Source organism: Pyxicephalus adspersus, chromosome 3 (assembly GCF_032062135.1).
Source record: "Pyxicephalus adspersus chromosome 3, UCB_Pads_2.0, whole genome shotgun sequence".
Taxonomy (NCBI): Eukaryota; Metazoa; Chordata; class Amphibia; order Anura; family Pyxicephalidae; genus Pyxicephalus; species Pyxicephalus adspersus.
In genome coordinates this window covers 7880451-7903559 of record NC_092860.1, presented here as the reverse complement: position 1 = coordinate 7903559, position 23109 = coordinate 7880451, and the positions used below count along the sequence as shown (strand labels likewise).

The 23109-nt window shown below is 40.9% G+C and overlaps 1 protein-coding gene across 2 annotated transcripts in view; it reads left to right on the top strand.

Moving 5' to 3' along the window:
• Positions 1-23109, top strand: part of SDK2 (sidekick cell adhesion molecule 2) — a 388895-nt gene that overhangs the window by 144402 nt on the left and 221384 nt on the right. For both annotated transcript variants that reach the window (XM_072403472.1, XM_072403471.1), the window contains exon 2: positions 20620-20779. In XM_072403472.1, the coding sequence (XP_072259573.1) occupies positions 20620-20779 (160 nt within the window). The remainder of the gene's footprint in view (positions 1-20619; positions 20780-23109) is intronic.

Here is a 23109-nt window from a genome sequence, read left to right as displayed (position 1 = left end):
ATAACCGCTAAAAATAATTAGATGTGTTTGAGTCAAAGAGTTTATCTTAATTAATTGTCAGCATCCCGGCCGCCTGCCCTCTGCTAGCTTTTCAATACGCGTCCTAATTGACCGCACGTCTGGCTGTCTGATGATAGTAAGGAGCGGTCGCTGGTGCGGATTTGGATTTCAGAACTTTGAGCAGGTTATCGCTTCAAATCCTTATTGGATCCCTTCTGTGCTGGGGCGGTGCATCGCTATTGGGCATCACTTTAAAGCCTCGCAGAAAACTTGCTTTGTATCTCTTGCGTTGCAGACATCTCACTTATGGTTTGTTTGCCAGAATTCAGAAACTCCTGAAAGGAAATTTTTAGTTATTATGTAATTATCATGCAGGACATTTTGTTTTTTAAAACTGGAACCTAGTCAAGCGTGTAAAAATATTCCAATATAAACATGGCAGCTGGTATGTAATTTTGCGCGGTAAGTCTTGGGATGAAAGTACCAACATTTAATAGCCAGGCCCTAAGCCTGCAGCACACCCCATCATACTGAGTTTTTTCCCCTACGCACCCTCCTCTCGCCTCCTTTTAGCATATGTGTGCTGCAGCAGAATCTGATTGGCTGGTCCCCCCCCCCCCTTCCTGATTTTTGCTGTGTAGGACATTGCAGGAGCTGCAAGTGTGCAAATCTACGTGTTACATCCCTGGATCAGTACAAAATTACTCCATGTGGTCTCATGGAGAGAATTGCTGGATGAAAGGGAAATTTTAGGGCCCGGTGGATGTGTTTTTAGATATCTTAGCTGATTCTTCGCTCCATAGTATTGTAGGTCCATGAATTGTCTAGTGGCAGCAACTGGTATAATATTCCCACCCCCAATCATTCCCAGTGGCAGGCCTGCTTCTGTATGGCCGGGCCCATCTTGCATTATGACCCCTTTACCCTGTCTGCAGTGGGTTTGTACCCGAAGCAAAGAAAAGGTTAACTTCTCCCCGTCCATATTTAAGTCTCGTCCTTGGCTGCCTCTGAAAGTCATTCGCAGTCAATTAGCTCCACTACACACATGGATTTTTCACCGGAAGACGAGGAGGAGGAGGGAGAATGGGGGGGGGATAAGAAAAAAAAAAAAAAAAAGAGAATCACCTTTGAAAATGAGGAGCGATGCAAATCTTCAATTTTGTTTGAGTAAAGATTTAATCTGATTTAGACTGAGCGCTGATCTTGGTACGGATACAGAGGAGGGAGGTGGGGGTGCCTTAGAGGACAAATGGATTTTGCGAGAGGGCAAAATAGTCTCGGAATGGTATTGTTGCAAAATTAATAAAGAAATGATCACCTGAAATAAAAAGAATGACTCAGACAGTTAACCCAAGTAAAATATACTGTGATTATGGCATATTATTATAAATGAGAATGTAAAATGGATCGGAGGGCTTGTGTGTACCACAGTATTATATCAACTCATGTTGGAGTGACCATTTATGTATATAAGGGTATGATGAGGGTGGTCTGCCCTGGATATCATGTAGAGAAGCCACAAGTTAGATCATCCATTATAAGCTAGGGTTCCATAGATCCCTGCAGTTCTTTTAGAGATTGCATGGGATTCCTCAAACCAAGGCTTCCATTGGGTGATACCTCCATAGTTGTTGAGACATCGCCACTTGGTAGAGACAGCAGCATGAGCTCAACAATGTCGCAACTCAACCCAAAGGTCTTTAAGACCTTCATTACACTGGTCAAACCAAGTCTTGATGGAGCTGGCTTTGTAAAGGCACAGTCATCCTGGATTGAAAAAAGGGGCCTTCCTCAAATTGTTATCATGAAGCTGGAATGTCCTTTTATGATCACCCTAGCTCCATGGTCTGGTGAAGAGTCCATACTTTTTCCTGTATAGCAGATATTATGGTTGTGCCATGTCTCAGCTGGTATCTCAATCTATATATGGTGGCCCTTTTTATTTTTTGCTACACCAGTGTTTGCCCTTACCTGGACTGACCATAACTCACTTACTCCAGAAACCATAACCTGCCCATAGCTATATGTCTACAGTCCTTAGCATAGTACATGGTAGTACATAACACAAATACTGAACGTACTGTAAGGACATGACCGATAGCGCTCTTTGCACCACTAATTGATTTTTACCTATTGCCAAGAATTTCTGTTGAAAAAATCGTGGGCGCTTTTATAATGCGAGCGGCCTCGGTGACCTGTGAAAGATGCAGTAATTCAGGTGAAGCAGCATATAAAGTACATACATTTCGGTCAGAGTTGCAGAGAGAGGTGACTGACAGCTTGTCAAGGAAGAGACGGGGTGTGATTGATGGGCAAACTGCATCCCTGGCCGTTTCAATCCGGTGTTTGAGCAGAGAGAGAGAATCATTTATAACCAAACCTCTGTCTCCTGGACTCCTAGACACCTGCTTATTCTTTATCTGCCTCTTTCTCATCCTGCCTTCATCAAAAACAACACCCGTCAACGAGATGCGAGGCTGAAAGTCATTTCAAAAGCACTGTGGATTCGAGGGGGGGGGGGGGGGGGGAGTTGGTATAGGAATTGGCTTTCTGCTGTCAGGGGTCTTGTCAAAACTCTGTTTCATGGTTTAAACTGAGAATCTCTCCTTCTACCTGGACCTCATAGGGCCCTTTAGAGCTGTGCATTGTATTAATGCATGTGTGCATTTTAAAATATTTGCATTAAAAATTTCATTTGCTGCATGCTACACTTTTCTTAAGCTCACCTTCTCTGGCAAGAAAACATTGTACCGATTGTGTTATGTAAGGGTACACGTTTGTATTGAACCCTTTTAACCTTTTAAATTTGATAAAGTAATCATTGCCCCCTACCCATTTTCCAGTACAAGGGAAGTACCGCTGGTTTCTTGTATTGCAATCCTCTTTCCCTCTCCTCATTGCATGACATTATTAGTATTATTAAACAGGATTCATATAGCGCCTACATATTACACAGCGCTGTACATTAAATAGGGGTTGCAAATGACAGATGAATACAGACAGTGACACAGGAGAAGACCATACCCCGAAGAGCTTACAATCTAGTAGGTGGGGCCCTTAACACACAATAGGATGGGAGATATGTAGTGGTGGGAAGTAGTGGTAGTTTCAAGAGACAGAAGAAGATGCTCAGGCAAGTTTGAAAAAATGGATTTTGAGGGCTCTTTTGAATGAGCAGAAAGTAGGAGCAAGCCGAATAGGATGAGGAAAACCATTCCAGAGAGTCGGGGCAGCTCTAGAGAAGTCTTGTATCCATGCGAGTAATGAGGTTATGATTGAAGAAGTCATTAGTACGTCATTGGAGGAGCAAAGAGAGTGGCTGGGGGGGTATTTTATTACCAGGTCATAAAGGTAAGTGGTACAAGAACTGTGGAGGGATTTGGAGGCAAAGCACAGGAGCTTGAATTTGATCCTCAGGTGAAATGGAAACCAGTGTAAAGAACTGCAAAGAGATTCAGCAGAAGAGGAGCAGTCGGACATTGAAGGGAGATATTCTGTGGTCTCTCTGCAAATGTCCAACATGCATCATCCCCCTGTAAGATCTAAAGCCCACTAATGAGCTAGCAGCGCAATCTTTAATATATAGATCTGGCTCTGCAGGGGCATGTCTATGTGCAGGAATTGGTACCTAGAGGGCGGGGCCATCAGCACTCCGACAATACTCATTCCTAGTCCATTGAATAGACAGGTGATACAGGAAGCTGCAGTGATATATGGTAGGATTATCTGGCAGTGTTGAACAAAAATCCTGACACTTTGGCAGCAAACACAAATCCTCCAGGGCATATTTCAAAGCTTGGATGGATTCCTGTTTAATATATCAATTTAGGGCAGCGTACCTTTTTTAATGCCGGATGCAGAGCAGCCCTAGAGGACTGTGATTGCTGCCTGTTACTACAAGCGTTGAGATTGATGGCCTGTATCCCCCTCCTATAAACAGGTCTTAGGTGATCAGAGCTCTGTGTACACAAGGCTACCAGGGATTTGTATTCTGATCCTCACACACACAGTGCCTCAATCCATCCTGCCTCCCCTCCCTCCCTGCTCCGCATATTTCCCACATCCCTCCTAACACACAGAGATATGACTGTGCCGTCTCCCTCCTAACCCCCGCAACCCCTAAAAGATTATCCCAGGACCCTGGAGAATGGTCGGTGGCCTTGAATTAAAGCAGAAGGAGAGGTCACTGGAAGGAAATATTTCTCCTGTCAAAAGAATAGAAATGCATTTCCAATTGACGCACAGACTCCGGCGCGCCCCACCACGCCGGCGCAGTATATACGAGAGGCCTACAAGTGAGACGTATAATTCCGTATACACCCAGAATCCCCATTATTATCGTCTGTAAGCAGAAATATCACTTAACAGAATCTCTTCAATATTCTGTGGGCAGGATTGATCTCCTCTATGCTTTCTCAAAAGAAAAATGAATTTTTGTTGATGGTAAAAGCAAGTGAAATGGCAAGTTTTTGCGTGCAGTATGTAAGATTAGAACCACATCAGGCTGTGATTGCTTTCCTAAGGGAGGCTTTGCTTGAGTGGAATAATCACACCAACGCGTTTCGGGTTCCCTTCGTCAGGGCCGCAACTATTAGAAGGTGCAGGGGGAATCTTTTCTTTTTATGTTCTTCTCTGTAGTCCATAAGTTTCCAATACTCTTTTTTGTGACAAGCTGAATGGTAGAGTGTGAGGTTAGTAATTTACGATCGAGTTGGCTTACATAGTAAGAGTAAGCAAGTCTATGAACATCATGCACAATAAGTATTTGATGTAAGCTATACAAGCAGCATGCAGTAGCATGAGGCATGACTGGGACATAGATTGCATGAATGGGCATGGACCTTGGCTCAATGGGTAGCACTTTTGCCTTGCAACTCTTAGATCCCAGGTTTGAATCTTGGCCACTGCATGAGGATTGTACAAAATCAAATCCCACTACATCGGGTGAGTTCTCAAGGTATTCCCATATCAGACGAGTAGGTTGTCTCCCACTTCAAAATAAAAATGGCTTTAAACAATATTATATAGTCATGTGACTATGGAAGGGGCATTATATTGTGAGTTTCTCTGTGAGACAGTGGCATGTCTATGTGCCGTGCTGCTTGATATGTCAACACTATATAAATGCTAGAAAACGATAATTAATATTTCATGCTGTTTGTGTAGTTTGTTTCAGCTGTTTAGTGATTTTGCTAATCCCAGCTGTCACTTCCTAAAAATTGTAATAGTTGCAGGTTCTCACTTTGTCCCTTAATACAATGTTGCAATCTGGGGGAGAATAGACTAAGGAAAAGCTTCATTCTGCCTGTAGCAGACTGATGACGAATCTCAGCCTAGACCAAGTCACTGGAATTTGTAACTTTAACCTAGTGAGAGGACTTCCAGCTGTAAGGGGTTGAATTAGTAGCAAAGCTTTTAAATTTTGTTAAAAAAAAAAGATAGATTGATTATTTTGACATGCATAATGCATGGCATGCATTGATTATCTGTTAATAATATATTGTGGAATAATGTCCTCATAGAGGCTGTAGTGCTGCTGTGAGAAAATCAGAAACAGGGTAAGCTACCTCTAGCTTTTCAGTTTCCAGTACAAGTCTATAGACAGAGCTGTATTCTTTTTGAGATTATAGAAGCAGTAAAGCAGAATTGGCGTGCATGCGTCAGGCTGGAAGGAGACCCGCTGCTGCTGACACGTCCGTTCCCAGCTATTGTGGTTTATATAAATAAAGATGAGTTTCTCTGGCTGGTTTGCAATATATTCACATGTTTTTGTTTCATCTGTCAGTCACCGTAGCGGCCAGTCAATGTCTATATTCGTCTAACGGTTATCAGTATGGAGCAAGTCGGCGCTTCTTCCTAACACCAGCAACCCCTGTGGCATCTCCATATTGTATTGTCCATACATTTGTTATTGTTTTAATTCTTAAAGCTTAACTTCATGCAGATGTAAAAGTTCAATTAATTTTCTTAATGTATTAATTTTTCATTATATGCAAGCAGTGTAACCCAAATTTATCCTATACAGCAGAGCTCAGGCTGGGGATTGGATAGCTGCACAAGTAACTAATCAGATGTGCTGCAGTGCAAGTAGGCCCATAGCAGGAGAAAGCAGAGTGATGGGGAGATGAGCTCCTCTGTCTGCTTCTTCTTTTTTCACTGTACACTCAAAGGCTGGGGGGAGTTTCTTAACCGCAGCAAAGAAAATAGAGATTTGCTGCCCTTTCCAAGTGGGTACCTTTTGTGGTATAGTAACCACAAGGATTTGGCATGCATTGTTGAAGCAGTGCAAATGGCACAAGGTTTTGCCTGCCCCGATAAGTAACAGACTGGAAAAGGAATGTTCAGAATGATGCTGAGGACAGCGGTCCCAAGGCGGCTCCTGGCATCTGGCACATTGGCAGCTGTTTGCCAGCCCCAACCACTATACCTTTACAAAATAGCCCACTACTGCCCCTAGTGGCTTGATATGAGTTCAAACCGGTGACACCCTACATGTAGCCATTCATCAACAGGCACACTTGGGCACAAAGAAGCTTATTCTCGCATTATGATTACATCTTTGCATTGTCCATGTCTCTGGACAAGAACCCTCTGATTCCTGTGAATGTCAAGTTGGTAAAATCTGTAACTTTTCCCCCAAAAAAAAAGAATGAACTAAAATATCTTCAGGTTCTCCAAGTTTAGTTCTGCTATAACGCAGTCCGGTGCTTTTTTTTCCCGCCGCTTGTTATTCCTGCACTTCCTGAAGTTTTGCCAATGCTCCCAGCATAGCTGCCCTTTTCACTGCTGATTGAGTGCGCAATTTTGGAAAGCGACCAGGAAAGTCAGCACCGCGTGAAGGATTAATCCCTCTGGAGAGGCTTCGAATGTTTAGAATACTTTATGAAGAGCATTCGCCGCATCAGCCAATCAGAGAACTCCAGCTGCCTTCACCTGCGTTTACCGATGATCTGTAGGTACAAAGTGAGGCTCAGCATCCTGGCACTGGCTGCAAATATAATTAATTTCTGAGTGATACAATTTCCTTCATCTAGGCAATTGTTTTATCAAGTGGTCTCATCATTCATTCTTCATTTCATTTTAGTTCTACACATTGGAAGGATAAAGGGGGAAGTCTTTCTGTTTTTTTTTTTTTTTTTTGGGGGGGGGGCTTCAAGAACAGTTTCCCCTTTTTTATTTTATTTTCAATTCAATAAACATATATTCTTGAGTATAAAAGAAATATTAAAAAAAATCATTTTATACTTGTGTCACACCACTAGGTGGTGCTGTGTCCTCATGTAAAGTGTGTAACAATCTCTTGCCTTCTGAGACATTATTACAGTTTGTTACAGACATTACATAGACACAGAACCATCTGCTGGTGATTAACAATAATGCTTAGAAGATCATTTAGGGCAAATGACCCTTCATAATTAACTCAAAAGTACAAAATACTTCAACTAGAAAAAGAGGGGAAAAGATAAACAGACTGAGTCCATGTGATTTTATTTTTACCCTTTAAATGAACGTTTTACAAATAACACACCCGATTTACACTAGAATTACTGTTCTCATAGGGTACTGGTTCCACACACCTACCCCTTCCGCTCTTTTAAAGAATGTCTGACACTCTAATCCCCCCCCCCCCCCCCCCCACCCTCTTCTTAAACTTCACATTCCTTGTTTTCAAACCCCATACAAAATAATTCAGACCCGAGACCGATTGTGGTTGTTATTTTGTTTTTTTTTTCTTTATTGTATATTTAGATTCAGAAATTTTACTAGACATTCCCCAAATAATGTTCGAGCTATTATATTTAATGTTCTATTTTATATTATATTTGGAACAGTTTATATTTGAGTATATACAGTAATTTATATATTCATAATTGCACTCCAGCAAGTACAACTGTGCAATTTCAGTTCTCTCCAATAGAACATTAGAAAAGGTTGTACAATCTTTTTAAGAGATGGCAAAAACTTATTTTGACAAAACTTTAGCAGCCTGACCTTTCCTTTGTCAACTTTTTAGCCCCCACTTCCTAGTTTGAAATGTTTTCGATTACAGCGAAGGCCGATTTGGCCTCCTGGTTACCTCCGGGGATGTGAGGGAGGTGCAAGGTTTTTGTCTGACTGAGTGACAGAGCTATGTGGCTGCCTTGGAACAGCAAAAATCCATCTTTAGCGGAGGTACAGTAATGGTATCATGAAATATTCACTGATTTTCCTCCTAATCCATGGTCAGCCAGAAGGGACCGGAGGGAAGAAAATAAAACCTCAAATTTAAAAGCAACTGCAAATGAGCTTTTCCTGAGTGTTCATAGCTTGATCTGCCTACACAAGGCTTTGACGGGCGGCTGGAGGCAAGCGGGGGGAACACACAGTCTAAAAATCACATATTGATTCCTATGTGTATGTACCCGGCTGAATGTTAGCAGCTTCACTCTGCTTTTAAGTTGCTAAAAATCCGGCTTTTGTTTCGGTTCAAAAGCATGATATTGATTAGAGGAATGTTTGTACATTTTTACATATATGTTGTGCTGCCCGCCTGGTAGTTCAGCACAATGTTTGTGTTTGTTGCATAGAAGTCCAGCACATCCCTTGCCTTGCCTGCCTGGAATTCAAACAGAGCAGTCCGGTCAAATAGTGCAGCATAGTGACCGGTTGTATTCTTGGTAGTGCTGCACAGTCACAGATTATCTACCTGATTGTGCATCGTAGTGGTTGTGTTACCTACTTGCTACATGTTGCCTGCTTGGTAGCACAACACAGCATAGTATTAAATTGCCTTCCTCATAGTACATAGTCGACTAGTTGCATGGCTGGTAGTGCAGCACAGTTGCCTCCTTATTATTATAGCACAGGGGTCCAATGGCCTGCCTAGTAGTATAGCACAGTGGTGTGTTGCCTGCCTCTTAGTTAAAAAAAGTTAAGGTAACTGCTTGCAAATACAGAACAGTGGTCTTTTTTCCTGCCTGGTAGTACAGTACAGCGGCTCAATAGCCTGCCTATAGTACAGCACAGTGGCTCAATGGCCTGCCTGTAGTATAGCACAGCGGCTCAATAACCTGCCTGTAGTACTGCACAGTGGCTCAATAGCCTGACTATATTACAGCACAGCGGCTCAATGGCTTGCATGGTAGTACAGCACAGTGGTTCAATGGCCTGCCTGGTAGTACAGCACAGTGGTTAAATGGCCTGCCTATAATACAACACAGTGGTGTGTGGCCTGCCAGGTAGTGCAGCACAACGGTCCTCTTGCCTCCTTAAGGTGCGTACACACTTCCAATTTTTATCGTTCCAATCGAACGACGAACGATCGATTGGGCAAAAAATCGTTCGTAAAAAAGTAACCAACGACGCCGACGAACGAGGAAAATTGTTGGAAACGAACGACCGGACCGGCGGATCGGATTGGGCGACGATCGTTGAACATCGTTCGTGTGTACGGTCGTTCGTTGATCGTCCAAGTTCAGAGCATGCGTAATGAACGAACGTTCGTTCACTTTCCTGTCGTGCACATAGTTCCTCTATCGCTCAAACGATCGTATCTATTGTGTGTACAATATCTACGAACGATCGTGTCGTTAACTCTATGTGCAGGATCGGTGCTATACGATCGTTCGTATATATCGTGCATGAACGTTCGTCGTTCGTTTTCCAACGATAATAATTGGAAGTGTGTATGTAGCTTTAGGAGTACAGCACAGCAACCAGATTGCTCCCCCCCAGTGCAGTACAGTGGTCTTTGTTGCCTTCCTCGTAGTGCAACACAGTTGTTGCATTACCTATCTGATATTCCTGTAGCCATGTAGTAATTGTACTTTTTAGCTTCTCTTGATGGAGCTTTTATCTGATCTCTAGCAATCTGCCTCTTCTCTTTTATGCCCCCTGTAACTAATTAGTATTTTCTTCTGGTTGGGCAGAAGCTGTATTTTGACCCAACTTTTCGGTAACCACCTAAAAACAGCCAGGTGGTTACTGAAAATTGCCGGGTGGTGCACCCAGCTAAAAGAGGCTGGGGAGAAATGCTGATGGTAATCTTCAGCTTTTGGCATTCTCCTCATTGTAACCATTTTCTGGGTCACATCACAGAACCACCATCAGTCCAGCATGCTTAAACTGTTTCAATTTCTGTCCACCAGAACCGGAACGGTCAGTACAGGTTACCGCTCTTCACTCATCTTCTCTGAACTTCTTAGCTGAATAATACATTTTTACTTTGTGTGCTCTGCTGCGCCTGTCAATATTTCATTCCTTACTTTAGCTGTAGCACCCAAATCCCTGGAGTGTATCACAAGTCTGAAATTTTTTCCATTGTCTCAGAAATCCTTTTTCCTTTCGGTATTAGCAGACCCGCGGGTGGGTGTAGACTCATTACCGCGACACACTTACAACTACAGAGCGCTCGTTAACCGTTCTTGTATACGTAACAAGCTCCACTCACCAAACCATCAAAAAAAAAAAATATAAATATACAGATTTTTAGCCAGCTTCATAAGAAGTTTTTTTTCTCCTGTTTCTTACTTTTTTTTTCTTTTTACCTAATAACACCAACTTTTCCATACATGGGTAGGTAGGATTAAGTGCATTAGGATAAGTTTACCGTATGCATCTTTTTTGCTTCTGAGGGCCTCCAAGATTTGTGAAAATGACAAGAAACAGTTGTTAGAGGAAGCGGATCGTCCCTTTTTTTTCTTTTTTTCCATCGAAGGTTGAGGCCTGCTTCCCCTGGACCAGTGCTGTGCGAATGAGCTTAAGCTTTGATTGCTGAGCAATTGACCGTAATCAAACTGCAGCCATTTGCGGCCAGTGGCGTTCGGGAGTCAAGAGGATTAGCAAAATTGTAGTTGGTGGTCAGATGGCAGCGGGGGCTGCGTTCTGTGTTTATTGCGATGTAATGATTTATTATGGATCGAGCTCTGGTTTGTTTTTACATTGTTCCCATGTTTACTGTTAAAAAATAAAAAAATGTACAGAAGTATTTTTGAAAAGAAAATATTGATGCATTAAAATGAAGAGCGTAAACCAAGAGAAAGACGCGTTTCGGTGGTTGAAGAAATCCTCCTTTGCCAGGGAAAGCGAAAAAGCATTTCCTCTCCAGGTCAAATTGCAACCTTGTAACTTTGTGGATTGTCATAAAGTAATGGTTTTATTCGATTCACATGGCTACATCATCAGAGCTGGCATCTCATTTCAGGAGGTGGGTGGTGATCCTGGACAATGCTTGGGCATTATGGTACGTTATGGGAGAGAAAAAGCATTGTTGGAGGTAAGGGGGGCTGTGATCCCTGGTATAATAAGGTTACGTTATCATATTACTTAGCATGCACTTACATGACAAAATATATCTGATGGAGTCACTTTAAGTTACCTTTTAGAAATTGGTATTTAAAGGACAATTTAAAGTCACAATTATTACATTTAGAAATGAGAAACAAGGAACAGCCACACAATCCTATATCCGCAATAAATTGTATTCATACTTAAAAAAAAAAAAGGAGAGCAAAGGAGCATTTCTGGCTGAACACTAGAGGGCAGCAGAGTAGCTGTAATGCCATCGTCCTGCCTATAGGAATGCCTTGTATTGTGTATATTAGATAGAGGTGGTTACATTTGTAGTCTCAGCTCTCTACAGCACAATGGGGTGGCTACAAGTAAAGACATGCTGAATGGAGCATGAGTTGTAGCCACAGGCATTAGGACATGCAGCTTTTTGAATATGGGGACTAATTTGAAACATATTGTAGAACAGGAGGAAGGAATGTATCATGATATATAAAATATTTTTTTTGTAACACCTAAAAGATAGCAATGTATGATTGCACTTTTAGAAATAAATATAAATCGGATAATTCTCTGCCCTCTTTGCGTTGCCTATGTCTTCCCAATGCCACCCTGGCCTCTGCTTGTATTATCACATCTTACGATAAGATTGCCTTCTCCGAACATTCTGATATCATATTAATGTCACTGACCGCTGGGACTGGAGGCAGAATCTTTACATGGTTATTTATAAGCCCCCCAAAGTCAGACATAGTGCCGGGTTAATAAAATTATAAAAGCTGCATGCTATATATCAGATAAGCGAGCACATCTGCCCTGCAGAGCTAGCTATCTAAACAAGATCTTACCAGGGATTAATTCAATCCTCATCCTGCCCTGGGGAATGGTTTCCTTGCTCTTTGCCTTCTCTTACAGAACGCAGGCCATGTCTTTGCACCCTGACTGAGATGATGGCATGCTGGGGGGGTGAGAAGGAGCATTTCTGCCTCAAGTTATCCCACATGTCAGCTGCATTTGTACTTGTAACTCGGCACTTTCCTACCTGCTCTCTTATTTCCTGCACAACCAATACCAGACATGACAGGAGAATGGGGAAAGTCACAGCTTTCCTCTAAATTGCTTTTTTTCCGGAAAAGATTGCCTTCGCTCACAGACAACATCATGTTGTTTTGTTACCTTGTGTGTGCGTTTTTTTTTTTTAGTTACTTTGAGTTGCCATTTTTCTTTTGTAAAATGTTCTATATGATAATCTTTTTTGTTTTTGCCTCTCCTATTTCCCTCTCTCCTCTCCTCTCCTCCTGCTATTTTCTTATCTTTCCTTCTATTTCCTCACCTTGCCTCTTCTTTGCCTCAGTTTTTCTCTTTTTTTTCTTTATCACTCTTCTTTTTTTGTCCACTCTCATTTTTTTCCTCCCCCTATATTTCCCCTATACTTTAATCTTTCTAGCCCCTTTTCCTCTCCTTATCTCTGTATCTTTTCTCTTCTTTTTTTTTTTTTCCATTCTCTCACTGTTGTTTCTTTTCTGCCATTTTTTCTGCTACCCTTCTTTCTTTTGTCTTCTCTTTTAGCTCCTCTCTTCTCCCACTCTTCTGTTCTTTTCACATTTTTTGACCTACTTATCTTTCTCTCGTTTTCCACTTCTCTTTCTTTCACTCTTACTTTTTTCTTCTCTGTACTCTCATTCTCTCCCTTATCATCCTTATTCTCTCTCCCTTACTCTTCTTTCCTTTTCTCCACCTTCCTCTTCCCTCCCTTACTTCTCTTTACTCTTCTCTCTCTTACAATTCTTTCTTCTTCTCTACCTTACTCTTCTTTCTTTTTCTCTTCCTTACTCATCTTTCCTCTTCTCTACCTTACTCATCTTTCATCTTCTCTACCTTCCTCTTCTTGCCTCTTTATTCTGTAGCAAACAGAAATAAATGATGCCAAATTCAGAGCATATTTGGCATCATGTGCCTCAATTTTTCTTGGAAAAGGGAATAAAGGACCCGGATCTCAAGGAAAGTGTTGCAAATTTACAAATACACCATTCATTATGGCCCTCTCCAGGCCCTTTAATTCTTTTCCAGCTACTTGCCGGTTCCATACTGGACCTCCAATGTCTGTCCTGGACTTTGCAATAAGTAATCATTAGGTGAAGTCTAAACTCTTAATCTGGACAATTGCTTCAGGTCATTGGATCAGCATGGCAGCTGGTAAGTAATAGTGGTGAGCAATGATAACTTAATAATGTGTGAGCAAGCTGTGAGAAGACTTAATAGGAGTTGTAAGTCAGAGATCCATTTTTTTTTCATATTGCCGTCTTGAAAACAAATTGAACCCCTATTGAACCCCTCTATTCTTTAGCACAAACTGATCAGCGCAAACAAGTCAGTTAAATATCACCATGGCTGATGTAATAATAGTATGTGAGATGTAACATCATGATTGGTTTCTGCTGAGGATATAAGCAGGAGAGACTTGAATCATGTTGAAAAAGTAATGGTATCTTTCAGTTATGGATTGGATAAACCTGCCATCTTGTCTTGTCTTCCCCATGGCTTCGACTTGCAAGAGTTAAACCAGCGATCTAGGCAACAACACAAGCTACAAGGAAACAATTCAGTTCTCCGACTCCTGTGAAATATTTCACCTCTGATTAATAATTCCTGGTGGGGCCTGGAACGTATAAGCCGTGGGTGATTGGTTTCCCCGAGCGCACAGCGCGCACATCAAACATTTAAAATGTTTAAGTTGACAATTTGGAGTTTGTTCGGCTGAGCGGCGCTGCAGGGCCAACCAGAGCTCATCAAATATACATACCATCCGAGGATGAATCACGCACTCTGCCAGGTTGGGTGCGCAAAAGGGTTCCTTTTAGAACCAGAGTAGATTTTGTTAATGGCTGCTCTGATAGCTTTATGCGGCTGGCTGAGATAATGAGACGTGTCACCACAAGAAAGGGAAGCCCGGTCCCAAGAGCTTACGATTAGAGGCTCTCTTAAAGAATAGTTGGCGGCGGTGCGGAGGGGTTAGGTATCATTATTTCCAGCGCGTTACATCTATAATTCACCAAAAGAGATGCCGTTAGTTGGTTTGATCTCCAAAACTGCAAAGCAAATCTTAGCGCTTTTTGATCTCTTTTTTTTTTTTTTTCACCCACATGAAGTTTATAAAACAGAATATTAAAGGGTGCATCCTGTGCAAAAAAAACTTAGGAAATTGTACACTATCATTTTTTAATCTATTACCCCTACCCAAGCTGATGCCACTTGGTTTCTGTTCCCTTCATGATAAAATATTTCACCCTGAAGACTGTGACATCACTTTTAGTCTGCTCCGCTTACTTTAGCAAATGCCAAATTTTCACTGTTCTGTTAAATACATAATACAATATTTTGGCCAGGATTTGGTCTTTAATACCTTTCTTCCTCAGTGACTGAAGCATGGGACAGGCAATATCCAGTAAAAGATAGGGCTGTATGGAGAAAAGAAAGTTCGTATATGGGGGTCACCATTGGTGAAGAGTTTGGATACCTGACTTGCATACCTGTTACATGCCAGTGACTTATCAAGCTGCTGTAAGCAAGAATAATAATGACAGCAGTAGATTGTGTACCTTCTAAAAGCTGAACTACAACTATAGATTTACTTTGTCCACACATTGAGGTTTATCTGAAGAACAGTCTCCCCCATATGTGGAGGGTATCTAATCCCTTTGTGGAACAATTTCACTTTCACTTACAGGTCTCTTCCCCATATTCATTTTTTGAATAGACAGTGAAAGGAAGAAGCAGCAGAACTGAGCTCATCCCTCATATTCTCTGTTGGCTTGCTTCTTGTTCTGCAACACACCCAACTGGCTTCTTGTGCTGCTTCTCCTTCTTTGGGCTCTGTTGGATCAATGCAACTCAATCAGTGCATCAGAGGATTGCAAAAGCTGAGAAAAAGTAAAACTGAAAAAAATGCAATAAATGATGTGTTAATAAATATGGAGTTGCATTGATTTCCGTCCTTTATATCTGCCTGGAACAATAAATACTCCCACATTTCCCAAAATGAGTCCTATCGTTGCTCCTACTCCTCCTCAATAGCAGCCATCAGTGCAGGTAGTCCAGGTGCAATCATTATCAGCCTGACCAGGGGCAGGTGCACAGGAGATGATGGAGATATTAGAAAGCGATGGGCAAATCAATTAAAAATCAGAGATCTGCAAATTGATTCTCTTCAATGTGAGTGCTGATCCAAGCTGTAGAGATTCATGCAGTTCATGAGTCACAATCGCATTATGATTATCATCTGTAGATGAAACAAGCCTGGATGCAGATAAAAAAAAGCAAAATGGCAATTCCTCTGACTTGCAATCAGAAGAATTACAGGGTACGATGCAAAGCAAAAAAACTGATGGTATTAAGGCGACTTTATCCAGATCTAACAGAAGCTTAATTGAAACGCACAGAAACAAATTTGCAAACAAGAAGAAGAAAGGTTGAAACCTGATTTAGGTGGACTCCATCTGCTGGCTCCTTCAGTAATCAGTGGGTGGCGGATCCTTCAGCCTTCATGCTGGTGGAAATTTTATTTATAAGCTCCGCCATTCATTCCTATGACACCTCACAAGTAACTTAGGGCCCATTTTTAGGAAAATATCAAACCCCTTACACCCCCCAATGCATACAGAGGTCTGTCCTGTGATAGTCCAAGACCCTGCTGTTGTTTCTCTAGTGCTGGCAATGGTGGGTCCTCCATTTTTAGGAGTAAGGTACTCATGTAACGCAAGATTCTCTGGAGAAATGTCCTGGAAGCCCAGGACAATTTGGTAACATCCCCCATTGAGTGTGCCCATGATGCCCTGAGTTCAATAAGTGAGTTTAGGAATGTTGAGTGGCATTCAACCCAGAACATTACCACACTGGACCACAAACAAATGTGTTTTCTGGGACAGTGCCCAGAGAAAAGGTGAGTATTGCAACATAATATATGCATTTTGTAATTTAAAATATAGTAGTCTACTAACTTTATATCCTGTTCCAAATTAATTATTTTCCTTAAGTCCACCCAAGCCTGTGACCCATCTGGTGGATTAGGTCTTGGGGTATCCAATGGTGAATCTTCAGCTTTGTAGACTTGTTGGATCCATTACCATAATGTCATACTTTGGCTTAATATGGAGAGCATGCCCAGGGGGATGGGAAAAGCCCAAATTTCTCAGGATGACAGGGCCTGGAACTGTGGTGGAAAGATTTCATTACTGGGGGACACCAAGGCATATAACAAGCCTTGTAGCTAAAAAAAAAAAAGTGTGACTTCCCCCTTGGCAGACAAACACTATTGCCCAATGGTAGGTGCCTCCAAAAGCTTCCAAGTGCCTTTATATATATATATATATATATATATATATATATATATATATATATATATATATATATATTTTATTTTTTTTACAAAAGTCCAGTTTATTTGACAGTATTAGGCCATGATGAAGATTGCCTCTTTGAAACCAAGAGATGTGTTGGCATGTTTTAATACAGGATTCTGAAATAAATAGACCATACTGCATTTTTTCACTTTCCTCCACGTACACCTAGCAATAAAAACTAAAGAAACAAAGTTTCCTGAACACATTAAGTTGTACATTTTCCATTATGTGTATCATAGAACATGTTGACACTCCGCACTATACTTGTTTCCCTGTGGCTCCGTGTAGCACACCTCTCTACCACACAACACAATGCCGTGTTTGCCGCTAATCCAACAGCACATAAATCTCGCAGGATGAGATGTAAAGTAAACCGTAATTGCTTAAAACATCCCTCTCTCAGACCCCTGGCGTGCCTGGCAATCTAAGTAAGTGTCTGCTTTACTGGTTACATCGGATTATAGCCTGCTGGGCACGAATGGGCCAGGAATTATTTTAAACAGTAAGCCGGCATTCAGTCCGCAGTTGCAGAGGGGTGCAGAAAAAAAGAAGGCAAAACAATTTGTAGCAACATCAAGCTGGGAATTTCCCCTGAGGAGGTGTAAATGATGGATCTGGGGAGAGATTTTCAGTCTGCTGTTTAGAATGCATAAACTGGACTTTTTTTTAAATGGTCCATGGAAGAGATTCCGAAATGGTATCTGTCTCCTTTCATTGTTCTAAATTAACGTCAGCACCTTCTTCATAATATTACCACTGGTGACAAATTCCAGTTTTACTGGCCAGGCCAGTACAATACAGGCAAGATGTCAAACTGAAACATGATGGACCCCATTAGTTTTGGGCCCGGGGTAAAAGGGATTTAAGATTCACCTCCTGGGATGTTGCACATGATTGGCCACTAGGCTTTGTCCCTTAGAATAGCTCAAGAACCAAAAGGACCATAGGAGGAGGGCTGGACATGAGAAGGGCCAAGGCAGGGAATGGTTAAGGTGTAATGGAAAAGATGTGGAAGAAAGTGAAGGCCATTGGATTGATCCAAAAGAGGTCATAAAAGGGTTTAAAGGAAGAAAAGAGGTCAGTTGGAGAAGAAGTCCTGGGAAGAAAAGTCACCTCCCCACCGAGAAGCTGGACAAATCCTCCCAGTGAGTTTTATGTGTGGGGATACACTTAGGGGATGTTGGAAAGGTTGGCAGGTGCTCAAGGGTGGTATCTGTGAATTGTCTGGGCATTGGAGAACCACCCTAGGTGTGGCATCTCCAGAAGATTAAGAAGTTGCAGGTCGGTGTATCTATGGGCTTTATGTTGGTGAAAGGGGCTGCACTGTGGTTGGTAGCATTACCGACTTGGTGTGGTGCGAATGGGAACATAGGATTTAGGGCTTTGCAGACCCCATTTTGGTTGGTGTTTCTGGATGACCCCCTTGAGGACCAAGAGCCAACTGTCAGGGTGGTTGAAGGGCGCTGCTGTTCCTTTGGTTATGAGAGGGATTATTATGGTTGAGGTTTGGGTGTACTTATATGAAATAAAAGTATATGTGGACTAGAAGATGTTGTGGTTGTATATGTGTATGTATGTATGTATATATATATATTAACATTTAATAAAGTGGCTGCTTTAGCCATTCATTCCAAGAATTGGTAGGTGTGCATTATTATGGTTTTTAGGGGAACAAGGTGGAAGACCATCTAGCAGGTGCTGGGGATGTGAGCTTTCCTGCACATGTGATGGTAGTGTCTAGTTGCTAAAAGCAAAAGAGCCCCTAATTTTAATAGGATGCAATTAAGTTGCATAAATCAAATAATACATAGTAAATAACTTTTAATAAAAGTTTGGTGGCTGAAACCATTCACTTACATTTATTTCTTCTTTTTTAAAGAGGAAGTGAACTGAAAAATGCCCAAAACAAAAAAAAATCCACTTACCTTCAATCCCACAGTACAGTCGATCAGTCCAGAGGTCTCTTCCATCAGCTCCCGCATCATCCCAGCATCGGTCCCCAAGCCAGCGCGCCGGGCACCGCCATCTCCGCTTCTTCTTAGGGGTTCTTCTTTGCCCACGCCTGAGATTAGCATTTTGTTCTCCTTCTGTGCATGATGAGATGCTCAAGCACAGAAGGAGCACCCAAGAGCCTCCCAGGATGCGTGACATAGGTATCCCGGGAGGCTTTGCACTCCCATTCATTATCAATCACCTAGACGATCGAGAATTAGGAGGGCAGTGCTGCACCTTTTTTCTTTTTTTTTAAAAAGGTTGCAAAAAACAAACCGAATTTTTACTTTACTTAAAAGGGTTGTCTCTAAACTTCGAGTTTAGGTTCGCTTAAAGGCTGTTTGGCTAGACTTTGGATTTAGAACATTTAGGCACAGGTTTCCTTTAAATGTGAACTGATAATCTGCAGTATGCCTAATGAGCACAGGGTGATGCTGCAGAGCCCATGGGCCTCGGTAATGTATAGCCGTCCTCTGGCAGAAGGATTTAGTGCTTTGGCGTGTTTGTTTGCATGTTTATAGTAACAATATACCCAGAAATTAGCTGAGCAGCATGTCTATACATACGGTCGATTGGCGCTTGGTGGCGGCTGGTGCTTTAATGCACCAGCTCCAATTTCTTCTCATCTCCCCGGCTCTCTACTCTGACCTTTTGTTCTCCGTTCTGCAGCTTTTGAAATATGCTTTTTTGTGTACATCACTGCTTCGTTGTGTTTGAAATTCTTTTTTCTTGTTGCGGGCACCTTTCATATTTCGTGCATCATGTATTAATCATGAGCGTTGGTGATGGAAGGAGAAGCCGTCACTCCTAATTTAGTTTTGTCAACTTGGTGGGAGCTCCTACAGACAGGAAAAGTGATGGAGGAGTTTAGTTTTAAAAAGGGGAGCTGAGCACTAGGCTGACCAGTTTTGGGCATCGCTTTGGAAAGAACAGAGAAAGGTCAAAATGGGGCACAGAGGAACTTGGCTATAAGACTATCCAAAATGAATTTACTCTTAAGTTATTTATGAATTTATTTATTTATTTATTTATGAATTTATTGTTAAGTAGAAGCAATGGGAAGTAATGATCACCTTCTACATAAACATATAAATTGTCCTAACTTGGTGCCAAGTTGCTTGCTTTAAAGTGAACCTAGAACAGAAGGTCCTCTTTTCCAGGCTCATCACCCCTTCTAAATTCACTCATATTTAGTAGATGGAAATGTAGCTAAAATGCAAAAGAGTGGAATTATAGTTATCCTGGTCTTCTGCATTGCTGGGCATGATGCCCATCCTCCTTGGAAGAGTCCTGTGAATACAGAGCAGTGGAGAAGATGCTCCAGTCCATTCCAAGAGCATCTTCCAAATTTTGGCTGCTCTACATTCAACAGGCACCTTCTTGGAAGGTCGGTGTCTTCACCTCTCTCTTACACAGGTGAAAGCTATAGCGTATGGTATCTGTAATTACTTTTTTTCACCTACAATATTAATGATTTTGGAAGGGGGCCCAGAGATTGTAAGTGGACCTTCAGGAGCTAGTTCTGTCTAACACTTTTTTAGGAAAAGGACCAGATGTGTTTCCAAATGCAAAGCATACGACTGATTGGTAATATTTGTAAAAAAAAATACTGATAATTGTTATTCTTGAAGTATTGAATTACATTAAGTGCTATTTGGATTAAGTGCTAATTTAGAGTTTTGAAGATTCAGACTTTTATTTATGTATTTTTGTCTTTTGGATGTGGAAATTTTAAGTAGTAGAAGTTGGCAATGCACCTGCAACACAGCACATATACCATTCATTTTGGTGTCAAAAAAATATTTTCCAGTTTTTGATGCATTATTGTACCTTGGATGAGTTCTCTTAGCAAATCGTAATGCAGCACAGTATGAATAGGCTCTCAATGTCACCAATTTCATGAGCTTTGTCACAACTGATTGCTCACTTTTACTAAATATATACATTTATTTTCCTGCAGACGATGTGCCGCCATACTTCAAGACGGAGCCGGTGCGGAGTCAGGTCCACCTGGAGGGCAATCGTTTGGTTCTTACCTGCATGGCCGAGGGGAGCTGGCCTCTTGAATTTAAATGGTTGCATGACCACAAGGAGTTGACCAAGTTTTCCCTGGAATACAGGTCTGTGCGTTCTTTTGAACATTTTACAATACGCTATATAAAGTACCATTGAGAAACCTGCTCACCCATTGTTGTAACTGTTCAACTGGTCAATGTGGAATCATGAAGGGTCTACATTGTAGCTCCCAAGTTCGCCAACCCAATGAGATGTCACACCATCACCGTACTGTCATGTGATTGATTTTTTAGATTTCACTTCCATTAACATTTTGTTGCTGGAAAAAGAATCTTTAATCCATGAAGGTATTCCTGTTGCAGCAACCTCATTTATAGATTGAATGATAGCTTTTTAACCAGCTACTACGGGAAATCTGTAGACCATTGCAATTCCCTTGGGTCAAAAAAAAATTCATATGGACTTTATACAATGTTGTTACAGGTTACACAAGTTACAAAATGTTGTGTGAATATTGTTTGTTGGTGACTAGGAGGCCAGGAAGTCAGTTTATGCTAACAGTTTGTATATTTATACCCAAGGGTGATACAGAAATGTTGCAAATTTCAGTTTTCATATCAGGGTTGAGTAATGTAACCAGAAGAGGACAAAGGAGACAGCTGCCAAGTATGGAGGTCATGCTACTGATGTAGCAGATATGGAACGGCGCCTGTTTTGGTTTTTTTTTGAAGGTTTTGGGTTTAATATACAAACTCTTTGTCCAAGGGGTCATGATGGGGAGGGGGGGTTATCAGCTTCAAATGGAGGAATGATGGTAATATCACTGGTAAAGAAATGGGAAGAGCAGATTAACCTGTGGAGTAGATGGGGAAACTGTGAGCTGGTTTATCTGCAATATGAGAGTGAAATATGGAATAGGAATGTTTTACAATGTGAGTGGTTAGGTGAGGGAAGCATTTTTTTAATGCAAGGTGCATTTAGATTTAATCTGAGGATTTCTTTAACTTTCCTTGGTGTCAGATATGATTTTATTCATTGGCATTGGGCAGATTGGGCATTTTGCTTTACCAATCACTACTATTTGTTGAAAGACAAAAAAAAAAAGTAAAGGTTTAAAATGTGAAATAATTTAGGGAAACTTTTAGGGCTCATTCACACCTTGTGCTTAATATTGGCCCAAGAGAAGCTGAATTCTTTTCTTTCCTAGGCCCTATTTATTGTGTTGGGTACAAATAGCAAATGCAATAAAATGCATCACAGCACAGTACTATGTGCATTGCAAAAATAAAGTATTTTGGGTTGCACGGCATAAAAAATTGAACTTTAAGTGTGGTTCGTGGGGTAGAGAAAATTAAAGAAGTTTGAGGCTTTTAATTTACTGCAAAAAATGTAATTATGTATTAGTACATTCTTGATCCATACATAATTATATATATAATTTAAATTCAATACATTGTATCCTATTCCTTATTACACGTCACAAGGTTTGGATACTTCTCCCAGACAATTGATTCTCTGACGTCATACAGTAATAAATATATACATAAAGTGGGATCTGTTATGGTCGCAAATTTCCCACCGCGTTTTGCCAATAATGGCTTCCTCAGGGGTTAGTTGTTGCTTTTAGACTGTATGGTTTCTATGTGATATAACCTTCTTAATCAGGTAGGTACCAAAGTAGTACTACACAAATGTCTATTTAGGTATTATGATCAACTCATCTAATATAACTCAAATAATCCCTCTAGCAGAGCACCTGCGGCCTGAAATACCTGTCTCATCTCTGTATATACTTCATTATTCTCCTATATGTAAGTAGAAGCCCTTTATTTTTATATAGCTTGATTATGTCTAGAAGATTTTACATCTTGGTAAATCCAAGACATTATACTATTAAAAAGTAATATCAGATATGAAACTACACAAATATGACACAAACATGGAGTAATCCTAATAACAATGTTACAGTGAAGCCAGTAGATATAGCTGAATATTTTGAATGTATTTGTAAGGCATTGTTTCAATATGGTCAATTATTATTATCACTAATGCTATCAATACACTTCTGATTACTTTTGTTATGAAATATGTATCAAAATGTCTTGAACGTATATGTCTCATTTAGTAGAAATGTTTAAGTTGTTTCATTTTTGCTTATATCACATTTGCTTATAGCAACAACTTGCCCCTGAGGAAGCCATTATTGACGAAACGCATCGGGAAATTTGCGACCATAACAGGTCCCTTTTTATGTATATATTTAATACTGTATGACGTCAGAGAATCAATTGTCTAGGAGAAGTATCCAAACCTTTTGACATGTAACAAGGAATAGGATACAATATATTGAATTTAAATTACATGTATAGTTATGTATGGATCAAGAATGTACTAATACATAATTACATTTTTTGCACTAAATTAGGAGCCTCAA